General features: G+C 34.6%; 1 protein-coding gene across 2 annotated transcripts in view; it reads right to left on the bottom strand.

Annotated features, from left to right (window-relative positions):
• Positions 1–18,873, bottom strand: part of GPATCH2 (G-patch domain containing 2) — a 118,754-nt gene that overhangs the window by 27,425 nt on the left and 72,456 nt on the right. For both annotated transcript variants that reach the window (XM_086878726.1, XM_086878725.1), the window contains 3 exons: positions 7,728–7,792; positions 5,039–5,078; positions 2,162–2,232 (listed from right to left, as the gene is read on the bottom strand). In XM_086878726.1, coding sequence (XP_086734852.1) covers positions 2,162–2,232; positions 5,039–5,078; positions 7,728–7,792 — 176 coding nt within the window. The remainder of the gene's footprint in view (positions 1–2,161; positions 2,233–5,038; positions 5,079–7,727; positions 7,793–18,873) is intronic.

The following is an 18,873-nucleotide window of genomic DNA, read 5'->3' on the forward strand; positions in this document are numbered from 1 at the left end:
GGGTATTTACATATTGTCTACATGCTGAGAAAAGAATTGTGTTCAGTCATCCAAAAGGGGTAAGAAAAGTCAAGGCAAGCATAGAAAAATTACACATCTCAATACACATACGAATAACAGAAACAAGTTCTTCAGAATGGCAAACAAACAAGAAATACAGATACCTGAAACCTATATAAAAAAGACCCAAAGAAATTCAGTCTTGCAAAAAAAACAACCAACCAACCAAAAAAAAACCCACCAGATTAGACTATATTCTGGATAACTACAATAATTTTATAGAATGTCCAAAAGCTGTCCACTATTGCTGTACTCTCACTGCATTTAGCAACAAAGAATAAGGAAATAAAAGGTCGCAGCCACTACTTTTTGTATGCATCTTTTTAAGGGGATAACTCATCTGTATTAACTTGTAGTGTCCCAATATTTTTATTATATATCTTGTAAACAAGACTGCATGCTTTCAGATTCTAAGACAGCCTATTAAAAATATGACTTGTAGTTTGATATTTTTCTTTTAAGTCACTTCAAGTTTCTATGGTAGCCAGAGAATAGTGATTTTCTGAAAGAGCATAAATAATTTTGAAATAACCTGGTTCATTTGGATGAATCTAGACTGTGGCTTTTATGTACATTGCAATGCATTGCAATATTAGTTTATGTAAGCACTACTTGAACAATACAGATAATTTTTGGAAAATGGTAAGCTTCGGCCTTGGTTTTGCCACCTATTACTCCTACACAAACCTGCCACGTGTTTATTGGGATAAGAGTCTATTAAGATACTGTTGACTGGATATGAAAAGCAGTTGAAGATGACTTCAGGTTTTCAAGGCCATTTTATAAATCTTGATTCTAACTGCCTGTACTAGTAAATATCAGTTCCCAAGAGCTTCACTGGTTAGGATAAGAAACATAACTTATGATTCTGAAATCCTCAAACTCTGCTTTACTTTGCTACAGCAAAAAAAAAATATGCTAAAATGACTCTGAATATATTCTAACTGCTCACTTTATAGTCACTTTAAACTCTCAGTTTTGTGTGAGTCTGATAGTAAGAGTGCATTTATGGTGAAAATTCTATCTAAAGTGAATTCATTCTAAAATTCAGAGTGAAAATTATCATTTAATAAGTAAACTTGCCAGAAAATCTGTGCAGAAATTTTAAGAATTTTAATATAAAAGGCTTGATAGGTTAAGATAATCAAAATTTCTATAGATGAATGGCTGACACTTCTGTAATCTATGTTTGAGAGCATGTAACCAGCACTAGTACACAATGAAAGATTCCTATTTAATATGCACATTTTAAAAAAAATATTGGTCTCCTTTTCCAGATAATCAGCAAGGTAAGTAGCAAAGAATATTAGAAACTTTGGTTGGGGTGACCACATATATACCAAAAGTCAACTGACTAACAGAAAATTATCTCAAGTGATACAACAGAATTACACGCTCATATAAATTTATTACAACTTTTTGAAGAAAGCCATTTGGTAGCACACTGCCATCTTTACAGGACAACATAAAAATTGTGTAAAGTGTTGTGAACAGCAAGAGAAACATTTCTGTAGTTTCTGATTTGAAAAAAAAGCTAGAATTAAAATAACTGTTTGGTAGACTACATTGAGCAGGCAACTTGTACATAAAAAACCCCTCTAGAAAGAGACTCCTAGATCAGTAAGTTCAGTCCTGCATTTTTTGTCTTTTGAGGGGAGGGAAAGAAGATGGAGAATAGAACTAGATTTATTTTTTCATTACATCTTCACAATGAAATGTTTATTGTCAAAATAAAAGAACAATTTAAGTTTAATAGTATTTGAGTTATCTTCTTGATTTCAGATATGCATAATGTAATTTTATATGTTTTCAGTGCTTAATTTACATGCCAGAAGCACAAACCTTATTTTGGCATTGATTTAATTCTGATGTTCTAAAGTGATTAAGTTTGGTAAGTGCAGTTGCACAGCCAAAAAAAAGGTCTAATACTCATATATAAGGCAAAGATTATGCCATGCAAAAAAATTCTTGAAAGTAAGTCACAAAAAAACCCAGACCACTTTTGAAAATACTCCAAAAGAGTAGCGTAAATTTTATATAAAGATTTGAGGAATCAACAAATTCATAAACTCTACTAAAGGCAATTACCATATTAACTTACCTGCTGGCTGTTTTTACAGAGCTGTTCTTCTTGTGTCCCCTCTCTGAGCGGTTGTCTCGCAAGAGCTGAAGCTGTTAAAAAAAAAAAATGTTCAGAAGAGTCTCACAAACAATGGCTTTTATTTGCACTTTAGAATTTCTATCCAGACAGTGAAGTTATTTCCTCTCTTGAGTAATCTGTTGTAGCTTTCACTCATGACTTTTGAGATGAGTATTAATAGAATTTTACAATAGTAGTTAATATGTAAATATATATATATATCCACAAATTTAAAATGCCTAAATAATTGAAAATGTAAAAATTAAAGCATTTTCAAAGCATAATAGAAAGTTATGCAATTCACAATTTCACAATTAACTTATATGTAAAATTTTATAATTTTCACAATTTCAATTTGAATTTTTGAAGTCGTATAATTGGAAGTGTTGGAGGACACTTAATTTACAAAAAAACTACTCAGGTTAGCACTTGTGTCTAAGCAGTTATTAAACAGTTATAAACTCTTCTAAGCCCCAGGAGCTTTAGTAATTTGCAAGCTGCAGAATCAACAAAAAAACCAGTATTAAAGTTTCCTGTAATAGTGAGGACGTAGGAGTAGTGAAGGATTTGTTTAACTGAAATGGTGACTCAGCTTCTGAAACAAGCTGTCATTTATTTTTATTTTTAGACAAGTAACACTTTTCATTCAGATTATCTCCAACACTCAAAAGTGCATTCCCACCATTATGATATTTATTAGATGAGTCAGGATGTGCTAAGTAAAAACAACCATCAGAATGCTATACTACAGAAATTAAAACTGGACAGTATAAAATCCCCACAAATGTTGCTGGAAATGTCTCATATATTGAAGGAAAAATAGAATGAAAGACTTTAGAATCAAATTAGAGGTAAATGGAACTAATATTCACAGCAAAGACACCTAAAAATTCCATGGAAATTAGTAAATGATCAACTTTAAGACTTGGCCAACCACACCTTAATGTGGTAAATGAGAACAGACTCCAAAAAATGCCGTCAATCTGAAAAACTGAAGAGTTTTCCCCAAACTCTCTACAGCTTCCCTCTTGTACAAGGAATGTTTCTTGTCATTTCAACTACCTATCTCTCAGATGCAATAAAATAATTTATCATATAAATAAATTCCGTGAGAATTTCATTGGTTGTCAAAATTACAATTACACCATCACATTCACTTCTTTTCTTCTTCTGATTTAAAAAAAAAATCTCAAACCCATTAGGCACCAGCAACATCTGTAATTTGCGACATTAACTTTACTTCACAATTCCTTAGTAATCTGTAAGTTACAAATTCAGTTAACTTCCAATAAGCTCTGAAAACATAGCTCTTAGGAAAGAAGAAAAACTCCATGTAAAATACAAAATTAATTCAAATTTACTATTTTCTGAGAAAAATTGATTAAGTCATTTTATACCAGCTAAGCAGACATTTCTCATCTTCTAGGCTGAAACACAGTGCTGGCATGTATGATTTACATTAAGGTACTTCTCATTGTGGAAATTTCCTTATTTTTTGGCTTAGAATCTTTTAAGGAAGTAAACAGTACAACTTCAATTAACCCTGTTACATGAGACGATCAATATTTTAAATATATTGAAAAAAAATTACTCAAACTTGTAGTAATCTAATGCTTTTTTAGGTTTTTCTTCCACTAGGAAATTTATTTCAAAATAATGACCATTAAATATGAATTATATAAAGCTGTCTACTCAGAGGTTAAGTATCAGTCTGCTTATTGTAACATGCTGGAATCTCACAATTTACAGCTAAAACTACCATGTTTTATCTACTCTGGCTGTTTTGGGTAAGCAGTATTGTTTGCTCTGGAGTTAAAAAGAAAGGGGAGGGAACAGGAAAGATTTAAAATATGACTTACAGGAGCTACGAGTGATCAAAATGGATCATCCTAAAATGAACCGTCCAAAGACTCTTTAGATTTTATTTCCTTTTTAAGTTTCAAATCTATTTACATTTGCAAAAGTACCAGAAAATTGGCACAGATCTAAGGAAATCAACTGTTATAGCAATTCCTTCCAACTTAAAGAAATGGAACATTTGTGTTAAATTTCAATGCATTGATGGTACATTCAGCTACTTTTCCTGAATAGCTGAAGTTAATTATACATTGATGAAATGAGACCAGATTTATTTTCACATTTTATAGTCTTGGACAGTAAGTTCTGCTTAGACCATACTTCCATCCATAAAGATATTTATCCTCCATGTCTGAAGACAAGCTAAAGAACTAAGTGCCATGCTACTAATCAAATATTAAATATGGCTTCACACTCCTGCAACCATATCTATAGGCTTGGATCTCCCAGGGACTGCACTGCAGGGGCTCAGCAGAAAAACTAATAAGGTATTTTTACCAATATCAGAACCACGATGGAGATTTAACAGCTCCCTTTTTTTACTGCTGTAGTCATTGTAACCAATGAAATGCAGAAAAATGGAATTGAAGATCTTGATGTAGAAGCCTCCCCACTTGTGTAACTAGTTCTGCATTTCTTGATTTTGGGAGTGAAATGTTTTGCTTTCCAGCATTTTGAGAAAGGTAACCTTTGGAGATACCACAATTGACAAAATGATTAAAAAAAGACATAACAGAATTTTCATTTGAATGTTAAGACCTTAAGAATACTTAAGTGAAATTAAGTGACTAATTAAAGAGTTTTAATCAAGAGAATTTTGGAAATGCACTGCTGTTAGTATGCTTGCTTACAAGCAGATATGAAATTAGACTTGCTTTATTTACAATTTCTTAAAGTATTAGCCCGCTACCTCTGGAGCAGAGGTAGTTAAAGTTCTTTATACATCTCAAGTAAACTGTTCTTGATCAAAGCAGTTCTTACCTGGCTATGTTCCTTCCTAGCCCCAGGGCTAAACCAGTGACTGTGGGAGAAAAAGAAAAGACAGGTTTAACAATATAACTAACAAAGCACATGCTGTCATATGACCAGTCTGTGCGTGCTTTTGGGTATTTTATTGCCTGCCAGGAAAATACAGCCTTTGGCCATGGTTTATTTTAATGGGGTACTTTTATTGAACTCAAAGTTGGTAACAGTTCTGAAAGAATGCATCACAGATTTCACTTCTGAGTAGCTGCCGGCTTTATAGGTAATTATATTTTGTCAAACAAGCTAAAATAATACGTAAATGATGGTATTTTAATATACTACAATGCACATGCCATAAATTAGAGTAATTCCTTATTTAGTACTGAAGTAATACTTATTGATGGTTATAGCTGAAAAGACTTTAAAGCGGTTTGGACTACCTGATTGCTGTTAATGTATTATTTCAAAAAATGAGGTCAGACTTTGAATCTAAAGTGAAATGTCAAGTCTGAAAACCCAGTGAGTTTGTATCTCCATACAACTGCAAAATTGTGACTACTGACAGCCTTATTTCACAGAGATGGAAATTTGGAGTAAGATTTTGACACACAGGGGTGTCACAATGTGCCTCTTCTCTCACTAGCAGAAAAAGCATGACAATGCTGATTCACATACACACTGTAGTCACAAAGAACTGAATTACCATCTGAATGGAGCTGTAGCAAGCATCATACAAATCTGCACACTTGCAAAAGGAAGAGAAGAAAGAAAAAAAATAAACCCCACAACAAGGGGGATCTCAAGTTACATGTACTATCTACATACTATTTGCGTAGGCAAGCAACAGGCTTCGGTCAAAGAATAAAATAATTCCATCCATTGCAATATTGCACAAAAAAAGAGCATCGCACTGTCTGCTACTGTGCTTGCATATTCCTCTAGAAGTGTAACCAAAGATCACAGCTTAACCTATCTATGCTTTTTCTTAAACAATTCCATTCAATATAACTTAGTCCCATGTTCTCCCCCAAGCAGCCATTTACATTTTTATTTCAGTTAGTATATTGAAAAAATTCTGATTCCATGAAACTGTCTGGTTTAAATCCCTCTTATTTTCAAGTCACAAATCTGAAAGTTTTGTGGCTTTTTGTCACTTAGCTTTTCTGAGTTTGATAATAAGCAGTCAACCCTCTCATTCTTGCATAAAAGACAAGCTGTCACCAAAACATCCATACTACTTTTTCTGCTTGGCGATTAAGGAAAAGGAGTTGGAAATGAAAAAGAGATGACAGCAATAAAGTCAAAAGTAAACCTTGAGACAAGGCAGATATCTATATATTTGGGACATGAAATACTCATCAACTGCATTCAGTAGTTCAAAATCTGGTGAAAACTGGGAGATTTTATCTACACACAACTTTGATGCTGGTAGTGAATGAAAAGTAAAAACATCACATTTACAAGTGATTCAACAAATAAGGTTGCAAACATCCAGGGGCTGATGAAAATCAGAAATATAATGGGTTAGATTTAAATTCTACATAGATGAGTGTCTTGTATCTAACCAATGTGAACAGCAAATGCTCAAGGAGCAGCAGCAAACTGGGGTATCCTACACAATAACTCTTGTGGGTCACGGCAAACCAGTTAATTACAGACTAAATGATCAGTAAAGCATATTTCTAGTGAAAAAATACATCAGAGTAAGTTGAATGCATCTCATATTTAGATATTAAAAACCCTTCAAAAAGAATAAGACCTTTTCTAATGCAAAAGTGATACATCACACTGATTTTTACCTTTTTGTCCATTCCCTTAATTACAGCATTATTTGTTTGCTTGTTTCTTTTAAAACAAGCAAAAGTAAAGCCCATAATGTAACAGTTAAATTACTTAATGGTAGAAAAAACTTATGAAATCAAAACTTCTTGAATTTACACACACATTATCAAGTTATGAGATGAAACAGGTGGATTAGTGGTGTAAAACAGTTGGTACTGAGGAGCTGTAGTATCTTTGCTTTGGCAAGTTTTGTTTTAAACTTGGATGATCTATCTAGTAGCAGTTAAAACACATAAATCAATCTCCAAATATACTATTTCCTCATCCTGTATGTCTGTGTTTTAGTTTTGATTTGAAAAATAAAGGAAAATGTAATCTTCTAAGTATTCCAATGAGGTAACTAATAAATAATGCTGTTAAGTGTTGTCAGCTGAAGAGAATAGAAGTTTACAGTAATGACACACTAGAGTAACTAAACAAAGTTAATTACACTTTCTATTATTTACAGGTGTTAAAACAGTGAATTCAATATATTTTTGTAAAAGTTATGATAAACTTCTTCCTCACATGATACATCACATGAAAGACTCAAAGATGTGATGCTTATGTATTTTCACACATCCCATTTCTGCTATCCAGCCTTAAACAAGTTTGTATTTTAGGAAAGGATACTTAGAAAGTTAATAAAAACACGTTTACAAAGCACTGAATTTTATGTTTCCTTAAGAAATAGAAAATGAAATAAAAAGGATTGTAAGTACTATTGTTGAATAAATATTTATTATTAAATAAAGACCATCATGTTACTGAGCTGAGGCTCTCATCACACGTTTGTGCAGCTGTAAAATGTGGCTTTGGGGCAGAGGTACCATTGTAAAGCATATAAAAACAAAAAAGTTTAACTCCTGTCACTGATACTCACTCATGATGAAGAGAATCCTGGGACAAGTGAACTGTTTTCCTGCTACCACCTGGTCCTGGAGTTATCTAGTGAAAACATGAAGGAAAAAATAAGTCTTTGACTAATTGCTTATTAAGAAAATACACCACAAACACTAAATAAAAAATAGAGACAGTATACTAGATAGAGTAAATGCAATTAGCAACATCTGCAATTTTTAAGTAAAGTCTGAGAGCAGAAAGTGCTATATGAGATGAAGGAAAATCCTTTATGTGCAATTCTGGTTAGATGTCAGACATAAAGACATTTAGAGATTTCAAGGACCTAAATTACCTTTCTGTCAAGTCCATGAAGTACTTTACCTCCAAAAAAAGGAAACTTAGATGTTTTGAAAATCATAGACAACATACTGTCCTTATTTATGGCTCATACAGCAATGCATTTATTAAAAGAAACACCTCCCAACACAAAGCTTTAGAAATTCAAGTTGACATGGGCTAGAAAGCAAAGGTAAAATTAATTTTTACCAAACTATACTGTAGTCCTTCTCTAATGGCTTTACATACACTGAAACCTAAAATACATGATATCCTAAATTGAACAATGATCTTCAGAATGCATGAAAGCACGTGCAGACTTTTGCAGATGAAGACATTCTGATATTGTTCAAGAATGAATTCAAACAGCTTTGCTTTTATTTGTGCAAAATGCTTAATTCAGGTGCGTATGTAGATTGGTAAAAGTAGAAGAATAAGAGACAACTCATGATAGACATGCTCAAGGAAGCAGAGCAGCAGGCAAACTACTCTGATGGAAATAATGAAGGAACAAACTTTCCATTCCATGGAGATAATTTTATAGTCAGGAGATAACCAGAGGTGGGAATGAAGTCAGATGTTCTTCCAGTTTTATCAGGAGACCACAAAAACTCAGTGGTAATACATTTATATGGCTCAGGCTTGCCAAAAGTACATAAGCTGGAGATTCATGGAGAAAAGCAGCCTACTCATTATTAGAAGAACAATGAGCTCAATGCTCTAAGTAAAACCTATTAATTTGGTGTTGTAATGGAGAAAAGGCAGGGCAGTCAGAGCTCCAAGTCTGGAAGGCTTTCAAAGAGTGCTCACTGAGTAATTTGAAAGCTCCACATGGTTAAAGTATTTGACCAAAATCTGCTTCTTTGACCTCAAGAATGATGTCACTCTGGGCTGAATTGAGAAACAATAAAGTGTTGTCACTTTTCTGGCTGATGTGGATTGAAAAGAATTGGTAATACTTTACCTCTGAAAAATCTATGCAAACATACAAATCATAGTAGAGGAAATCAGAGCCGCTACATGGGAGAACAGCAGCTACTGCTTTATTCCCAGCTGAATTTACTGTTTTACTAGACTGATCAAGGCCTTACACAGCCACAGGATAATAAAACACTGACCAAATGCTACTGTTTCAATGACATAGTTCATCTAATAATAAAACTGAGAAATGGCCATTCACAAAGACAGACCTGGAAATATAAGCCAATATTTTAATATGTAATTTCCAAATTTTAAGATTCATAACTAAACTGTTATTTTAAAACTACAAGTAAGCATGCAGCTCAGCTCTTGAGAGTTATATCCTGCATTAATCTCAAAATGAGGTTTTCATGCTATTCCAGTGGGTATCCCTGGAATACAGTAATCCATTTTCTACACTGTGGCTATAAGAAAAGCAGACTGTGCCTATGTCATGCTTTGTTAGAGGTTCATGATCACATTATCTCATGGTGGACCTGACACTTTTATTCAGTTTACAGTATGTTCTGTGTACAGGCAACTTATTTCCTTTGCCAGGGCTGCTGACAACCTTTTCCACACTATATTAATCTTGTTTACAGACTTTATCTTGGTACAAATATCAGAAAACCGAACTTTTTATCTCAGGGAGAAAATAAACAACATGTTGACAGAAGCAAAAGCTATTTTCTGGACTAAAATTGGTTGTTTACCTGCAGCAATACTTATGGAAACAAGTTTAAGTTTCCAGCTTACTCAAAATACATAATCTGAAATTTAATAAGCATGGAAATTTCAAGAAAATTCACTTGATAAATTGGCAGTTTTAAAATAATATAGAAACCACAGAAGTAGGTTTTTCCACCAATTTCTGTGAGAATATGAACTTGCTTGGAATACAGTTACAACTGATCACAAAGTACAGTGTTCAGGTTTCTCCTGCACACCCCAGAAGGCTTCAGCTACCACACAGCCACAGAATGTTTATAAAACTAAACACCCAAGGTACACACGTACAGATCTTTGCCTAAAATTCACTGCTGATTACTGTAAGATTCCCAGTATGTTGCTGCAAATTAATTCCTGCCTGTAAAACTTCCCTAGGTTGTAAAAATCTAAACCAATCCTCACTCCCCTTCATCTGCTACCTCACTGTTACAAAAATCTTAATAAAAATATTAATGAAGTTTAGGGTCATTTTTGGCACTTTTAGTCTCTTCTGGCTTCAAGTCCTTTCACCACTACTTGAATAAGATGACATGTTATGGCTGCATCCTGTTCATAGAATGTCTGAGACACAGGTACTCCAACTCAGAGAAGAAGTACTCCTGATTTGCAAAGACAGCTTTGCCTGAGAAATGATGACCTAAACTGATGGACACAGAAAGATGAAAAAATATTCAACACTAAAGGGTCTTTTCTCAGAATACACAACACTATATACTGCTGCCCAAAATCACAGCTGGAAAAGACCCCCAGGATTTTCAAGTCTAGTCTTCAACTGAGTACCACCATGTCCACTAAGCCACATCAAAAAGCGACATGTCTGTTCATTCTGTTCATTGCGACACATCTGTTCATTGAACACCTCCTGGGATGGCAATTCCACCATTTTCCTGGGCAGCCTGTTCTAATTATTAACCACTTTCAGTGAAGAAATTTTTCCTAATATCCAACCTGATCCTCCCTGGCAAGATACTACATGTGACAAACTTCAGAAATGACATAAGGAAAGACAGTGGGATTAAACAGAAAAAGGACAAGTCAGAAGATTAATAATAATAATAGTAATAATAATATTGACCATCTCAACTGTTGTTTTAAAACACCATTAACAGAGAAAAGAGCATTTCAGCTGGAAGGAACCTACAGTGATCATCTCGACTAACTGCCTGACCAATTCAAAGTATGCTGTTAAAGGCATTGTCCAAAAACACCAACAAGCTTGGGGCATCAGCCACGTCTCTCAGAGTCCTGCTTTAGTGTTTGAACATGTCCTTGATAAATGCTTCCTGATGTCCAGTCTGAACCTCCTCTTGTGCAGCTTTGCACCCTTCCCACATGTTGTATCACTGTGCCCCAGGGGTAAGAGATCAGGCCATCACTATTTCCCCTCCTCAGGAAGCTGTAAGATGTCACCCCCCAGTCTCCTTTCCTCCAAACCAGACAAGCTTGGAGCCCACAGCCACAGCTCACAGGACATGCCTCTCAATGCTGTCAACAGCCTTGCTCTCTCCTCTGGACACTTTCAAGGACCTTCATATCTTTCTTCATCTGTGCAGCCCAGAACTGCACACAGCACTAGAGGGGGAGGCTGCACCAGCGCTGGATACTGCAAGATCATCACCACTTTTGAGTGGCTCACACCACCGAGGGACAGGGAGCAAAGTGTCCACAGCTCAGTCACAGGGTGCTTGAACACCACCACTTATTTCATATGAACAGGCTAAGGAGTGTCCAAGACTGGAGAAATAAAATAAGGATCTATTTAGTGGATCAATTTATGCATCTTCTAATTAAGTATGATAGTGCTATTTTAATTTACATGTGCTGTAGTTTAAAGAAAAGCTACTACCATGTGCCAAGAAAAATCCACAACACATTAATGCAAGACAAAAATATGCTACACTTGCATAACAATTCTTATTTCTCATTTGAAGTATATTTTAATGTTCAGTTACATTCAGTTAAAACCCCATGAAAAATCATCAATTATTTTAAGAAATCTATGATACAAAGCTCCCAAGTATGGACGTGTTCAAGACTCAATATTTTCTTACTATTTAAAATAATATAAACAACCATAATATGCATACTCATCCATACTTCTTGTCCCTTTCTTCCCATGTTATCACACAGTCATGTGAGCAAATACATTACCTGTTCATAATTTATGTTTTATCTTAAGGCATAATATTTTTGAAAAAACAGACTATATCCTATTCATAATTGTTCCTCAGATATATTTTCCATTACTGAAAAAGTTTCTTACAGATTAAGTAGTTTTTATGCACTGAAAGTGATATTTTTGCTTTTTGAATTAGATTTTATGCCAAGCACTCCATAGCATGTGCAATGAAAAGATACTGCTGAGCTCATTTTTTACAGGATGTTATTTCCTTGCTATGATTTGGTGGATTTGGCAGTGCTGGGTTTATGGCTGGACTTGATCTTTCTTCCAGGTCCTTTCTAATCTAAATGAGTCTATGATGTGCTTTAAAAAGCCACATAAATAATTATGAAAGCATTTGACTTGAAAGCTTAGCTTAGCCATCACAATATGTCACATTCATAGCAGGCAAAACCACCAAAATTTCAGTAAAATTTTGCTGGACACTAATTACAAAAATAAGCCAACTGCTTCCCTAAATAAAAAGTACAGGTTCCTTTTTTCTGCTCTATAAATTAACTGCTATGATCAACTACAGCTTAAAAAGTTCCATAGCAAATCCCATTTTCTCAGGCAGGATTATCTGCAAAGAAGTTGTTTTTCAAAATGAAATGCAACTGAAATCAAATCATGGAGAAGAGGATTTTGCAGGAAATTGCAGCATGACAATGTTAAATTCATAATTCATAGATCTGCAACTATCAATTTATAGGAAATTAAACTATATCAAGGGAAGAGAAATAGAGAAAAATCTATTCTCCACATTTTATTGAACTGATTAAAGGTAATACCTTATTATTTTCAGCACCTATTTAGTATTACTCTATTTATAACCCTTCTCCACTAGCAACTTTGAAAAGTACATGCACTAAACAAAGTTTTGGATTTAAAATGCATCTTTAAAAAATACAGACGCACATTTGACCTGGAGCAATACAGAAAACTACGCAAACAAAAGTAGCTCTCACAGTACACATTACTGGAACATAATCCTTGTTTGACATTATCATTACATTGTTATTCCCTCTGAAAGCACACTCTCACTGAACGGTCCAAAGTGACCATTCCAGAGAAGCATCTCTTTAATGTACAGATCACCTTTAAGTGATACTCAGTCAAACTCAGCAAAGTCTCTATGAAGCCATGGCTCACTAGCAGAATAGTTCTATACCAGTTTCTTGCTACTCTAGTCACATTTATTTAAAATTAAACTCCTACTAACACAGTGTTGCAAAAATCAACGTATCTGATCATTCTGCTTGCAAAATACAGGCAAATGATAGGGAAAGAAAAAAAACTGTAATAAAAATAAGTCAAAAGACATGGATATTAATCCTAAAGCAAGCAGGCACCTCCCTGTACATGTTTTACCATTTTCTCTTCAGGTATTTTTAAAAAAAGAGAAAATAGGAATCAGTAAGTTTCTTGGCGTGACAGAATATGTCCCAGCTCCCCAATTTCTTCAGTGATTTCACACAGTTAAGAGTTTTCTCTACATTTCTTTTCACACAACTGATCAAACTGCCTCTATCTCTTGATATACAGCTTTCAACTGAATGATTAACAGATGGAAAAGGAATGCCATGAGAATATCAGAGACCAAAAGAAGAAAACTCTACTATTGAACCTAGCTACTTCAGAGATAAATGGAAAATTTAAATCCCACATACAAAAGCAAGGAATGGAATTTGTTTGCAAACTTTTGTCTGCTACTTTTAAGACAAAGCCTGAGTTTGAAGTTAAACAAATATAAATTTAAAACAAAAAAGTACTTTTTTGAAAGTAGACTGGCCTGGGTATAACATTTTCTGTTTGTTTTAAATTGTAACAGTAGCAGAAAATATCCCACACCATGCTTTGTCTTAAATCTTTGTCAAAGAGACCAGTTTTTACATACTATAGAATAGGCAGAGTAAGTTTAATGATGCACTAATATTATAATCATATATATATATTAGTGCATTCCTGCTGTCTTTAAGTGTGTAATACAGTAATGCTGGAGGAGCTATTAGAGGAAATAATACTAATATATAACATAACAAAAAAACCTGGTCTGTGGGGAAGCATCAGGTAAACTGAGCATTTTAAGCCTCCCATCTTCAAGAAAGTCAGTAGGAGAGATTCTTCTGAGATTCATGTTTAATACAAAATAGTACTGCATGGCACTGTGCCTCCAATAACAGCACACAACACTGCAAAAAATGGACCGACTTAGAAGTCTCAAGAAGAAAATATAAACCAGAAAATATTAGATCTTGTATTTAAATATACATTTATTATATTATTTATGTTATTATATTTATTATTAATTATATATAAATTTAAATATAAACTCCTTCTAAAAAGGCAAGTGTAAGATTCTACTGACTGCAAAAACACACCAAACAGCGCCACTATTTTAATATTTTATATTAGGAAAGGGGAAATATTCAAGGCAGCTGTGAAACATAACAATGGCCAAAAGTTTGTTATTTCAGTACACTGTAAATAGCTAGTGTTTAACAAATCTAACTTTAATTAAACCAGATTTACCTTATTTGGAAAATGGAGCTACTAATTAAATGCTCCAATAATGTGCTGCATAAATATATATATATAAATATATATATATATATAAAATCTCTGTGATGATATTCTATCTGTCTGCTTAGCTATACTATTTATTCTTAGGTGAAATCTTCACTAAATCAATAGGATTTTGATTTCAGTAGTGCTGGGACTATGCCCTTATTAGTTAAGAATAATCTAAAAAGCTGAAATAATGCTTTACCTTGTAAAATTATTATCAATAAGTAAGTTACCCATACAGTAATACAGGGGGGCAGAAGTACCAGAGCATCATTTAAGCTACTAGTCTTGAGCTGGGAGATGCAGATTCCATTTGGAAAAAACAGGAAAAAACATTTAAACAAGACCCTCCTTTCCTTTTCCCCAAAAGTGATCTGTAACAGTATTTCCTTACTTTGTTAAATATAATGACAGCAAAGATGTTGTTACGTACCAGCAACAAAGGACGTCATCAAAGCATTTACTTTGAGACTGCTTGAAGTACAGAAGGTGATTTTTTTTTCCCTGCTGCCATGGGACTTATTAGAGGACACAGAAAAACATCAATATTAAATGCATTTATGTATCTGAGCAGAATTGCTCCTAGCAGAGCCCTTTGCAGGTACCAGTTGTACAATGGCAGCTCATGGCAGCCTGAGCTGGCTCGGTGTGGATTCAGACCCAAGCACACAACAAAAGCCCCAGTTCCAAGTCGCCGCCCAGCTTCAGTCGCAAGCTGTGAGTGGCCTCTACTGGCTGACCAAAGGCTACAGGAGTCACCAAGATTTTGCTCTGAGTTACAGCTGAGGTTATCCAGTGTGGAAAGAAATGGAACAGAAGGAATATGCTTGTCAGTGCTACATTATTCACTCAGGTTGTCGCTAAAAACGAACAGCAAACACAAGATGAGTTATACAACAGAGAGAAGGAAAAATGCCTTTAAATACCAGTGCTCCTGAGATTTCTCCAAATGCATGCTACAGATACATGCAGTAGTCCAGTTTCCAAAATGACAATGGAATTTAGCAGGATGTACTGTGCTAGCTCTAAAAGTGGACACAAACCCAAAACTCAAATAGCGTATAATCTGTTCATGTAAGTTACATGTTTTGTATGAAGAGTGAATTAGCTCAATTGTGGTATCTGCAGCTTGATTTAGATGCACCAACAGAAAGCTTGCTGCAGTATCTGAGATGTATGAACCCAGAGACTACATAGCCTTTTCAGGAATGAGAAACAGATTTGGTCTTTTCCTTATATATAAAATTAGAATCAGTAAAATACAGTGAAAAGAAAAGAAATTAAAAACCTGAAGGATGAAAATGTGTCTATTGCCACAAAGAACACCTACAATTTCTTCCAAGTACATAAAAAGTATATTTTCTAAAGAAAAAAAACAAAACCAAAAAAACCCCAAAAGTATTTTTTTTTTTTCTTTAAACCACAATAATTGTAGACTACACAGCTTGGAGAAAATCTGTCCAAAACATAGCAAAAACACTTATTAGATTATTACACAATGTCTATATCAAAATTAAAAAAAAAATAAAAATAGATAAATAAAAATAGTGTCAGTAGCAAGGAAGTGGTTTTTTTTAACTTCACCTTTCTTTTTTCTACGGGTATGTACCTGATTTGCCATTCTCTCACTTTTTAATTGCAGCTTATCAAGAAGGATTATTGTCAAACACAAGTGACTACCGATGCCAAAAGGTGATTGCCTTCATGAGCAGCCACACGGTGCTCACATGCAGCCCTGCATTTCCTGGTATTTCCAGCTCCTGTTCTGAATTCTGCCCCATCCCAGAGTTCCACCTCATTTCAGAATTCATTCCCATTATCTCCACTGTTCCAAATTGTTCACAGGGTTATCTAGCTGACATAGAAGATAACCCTCCATCTCAACAGACACCACTGGGATATGACATGCTGACCCACAGTAAGCCCTGATTATTAGCTTGAAACATACACCATATAAATGGAGCTTTGAGCCAAATAATTTGCTTTAAAGTCTTTCCATTTTACTTACACATTAAAACTCACTTTAAACATGCTGACATGAATTCCATTAATCCATACACTCATGAATATATTTAGACATAGACATATTAATGTTAGATTCTATCATCAGAAAACATGAAAAATACTGACGAGAATGCAGCCTGCAAGTAATGCCTTTTTATTTACAAAAAAAGACGCAGGATTTTAGTTTATAAATGAAATGAAAATTAAATGGCCAATCACTGCAATTAAACAGAATGCCCCACTGACAGTTTTGCACTGAAGCCCAGAGTCGTCCTGAAAAAGGACTTGTAGGAAACAGAAGAACAGTGAGATTCCACTTTTTCCATACCACTGTACTTAGAGTGACTGGGAAACTGGTGAGGATTAGTAACCCCTGACAGATCTGCTAGGGTAATTCTCCTCTTCCCCTCAGACACCAAACGGTTTCCTATCACAACACTTGCAGTCCTGCCTGGTTTAAAGTCTTGAACTGTTAGAGTACCATCTGCATGAAAAACTCAATACCTTTTTTTTTTTTCCAAGGGGCACCCAATGAGCTGCATTACAGCCTGGACAACAAAAACCAGGCAGAACTTGAACTATTATCAGGAGAAGGCGATTATAAGAAGACCGAGCACACAAGAATGCTTGATAGCAGTGTACCTAAAAATCTCCCATGTGAAGAAAACAGTTATCAGAAGATTGTGAATTAAAAGGTTGCACTTTGCTAAGATTTAGAATAAAACCCTTTTCAAAATCCATACAGTTTGATCAATAACAGATGCTGTGAAATTTACACATTTGAACTGCTAAAATAAAAGCATGACCTTTTATCGTTTAGGTTAGATGACATTTAAATAATTAGTGCTCACAAAACAATTTTTCTTCATTTCAGGCGAAATTCTCACCAGAAGGGCTCACAACAGTGGCAAAACAACAGGAAAAAAGGCTGTAGGGGAGCCTCATTCACAAACCTGGACAGTTTCACTATTGACAGTGTGTATGTGGATGACATTTCTCATTATTTTGAACTGATCTGTACATAAATGTTTCACACTACAAGCTTACATGACTAATAGATTTTAGAAATCCTTCTGTATTTGCCGCTTTTCTTCCATCTAAACTTCTAATATACAACTATAACCATTGTTTCAGATTGTAAACACAAGTAGATATGAACAGAAAGAAGCTCAGAAATCAACTTTTCATTGGTTATTTTTAAGGTCAAGCTAAATTCCGGCTTAAGATATATTTTCAAATTTTCTTCCCAAGCAATATGACATAGAAATAAAACGTATTTTAAAACATATTACAATAAATATAATTCTTCTTATCAAGACGTTCTCTAGCTTTTCCATCACCTTGTCTTCAAATATAAATAATTCATAACTTCTGCTATAGAAAAATGGAAACAAGGAGGTTCTAATAGGAAAAAAACCCTCAAAAAACCGGGAATGCTACTCATACATTTTAAAATAAACTCTAAAGCTTTAAAGGTTTAATAGCAGTGCCACACTGGGATATCGACACTGAAGAAGGTTGCACTGCATTTCTTAATTACTAACATAATGTGGACTCCAAGGATGTATCCTACTGATTGCTAAGCTCATGAATGGATTGTGCAAAGTCATCATCAACTCTGATTTGAAGACTAAGTTGTATTATCTTACTCTCAAATCCCTCCTTATCAGTATGAGTACTCTGAAGTTCTCTTTGTATGGGATACAGCCCTGTAAGATGGAAAACATCACAGTATGATCTTAAGAGAGCCTAGAGTTCCTTACAGTAACTTAAACCTGTAATGCTTTATAGTGATAATTATCCCAAAACATTCATTCAAAAAGAAAGGGAAGTCTGTGTTCCAGGAGGAGAATGCTGCTTCTATTTGCTATCCTCTCTCCTCCAGCAAGATGGAAGTAGCACTGCTGGTTTTGTGCCATCAAGTAAATGGAGTTTTACAGTGTTTCTGTCAGAAAGTTGTGCTCAGTATGTGAAAAACTTTTGCTCTCTTGGAAAATTTAAAACAATGTACAGAAAACAGAGTTTAAGCACTCCCTAGATGCGTGTCTGTGTGAGTGAGGAAAGTGGCTACCTCTGCTGCAGGACAGAAATCAGGGCACTGTTCTCATTTACAGGCTCTTCTCTTCCTGGAAATTACATGGGGGAAAGACAATTCTCTCTCCCTGATGACTCTGGCAGCATCAATTTTACTTTTCTGGCCAGATCCATGAAAATAGGTTTTGGTGACTCTACAACGCATTAGTTGCCTCAGGCTTCTGAAATTGCTGATAAAACCATGTACAGGAAATGTTTTCCTACCAAAAACATATCTTCTTCTTACAAAACATTACTGTAGAAACAAGAACAAAAGGAGTACCTGGTTTGTTGGATCCTGATCATATAGAGGATCAAGTAAAGAACATTTTTCTCTTTGTTGCAAGTGTTTCAT

This window comes from Cyanistes caeruleus, chromosome 2 (genome assembly GCF_971803275.1).
Source record: "Cyanistes caeruleus chromosome 2, bCyaCae1.hap1.1, whole genome shotgun sequence".
Taxonomy (NCBI): domain Eukaryota; kingdom Metazoa; phylum Chordata; class Aves; order Passeriformes; family Paridae; genus Cyanistes; species Cyanistes caeruleus.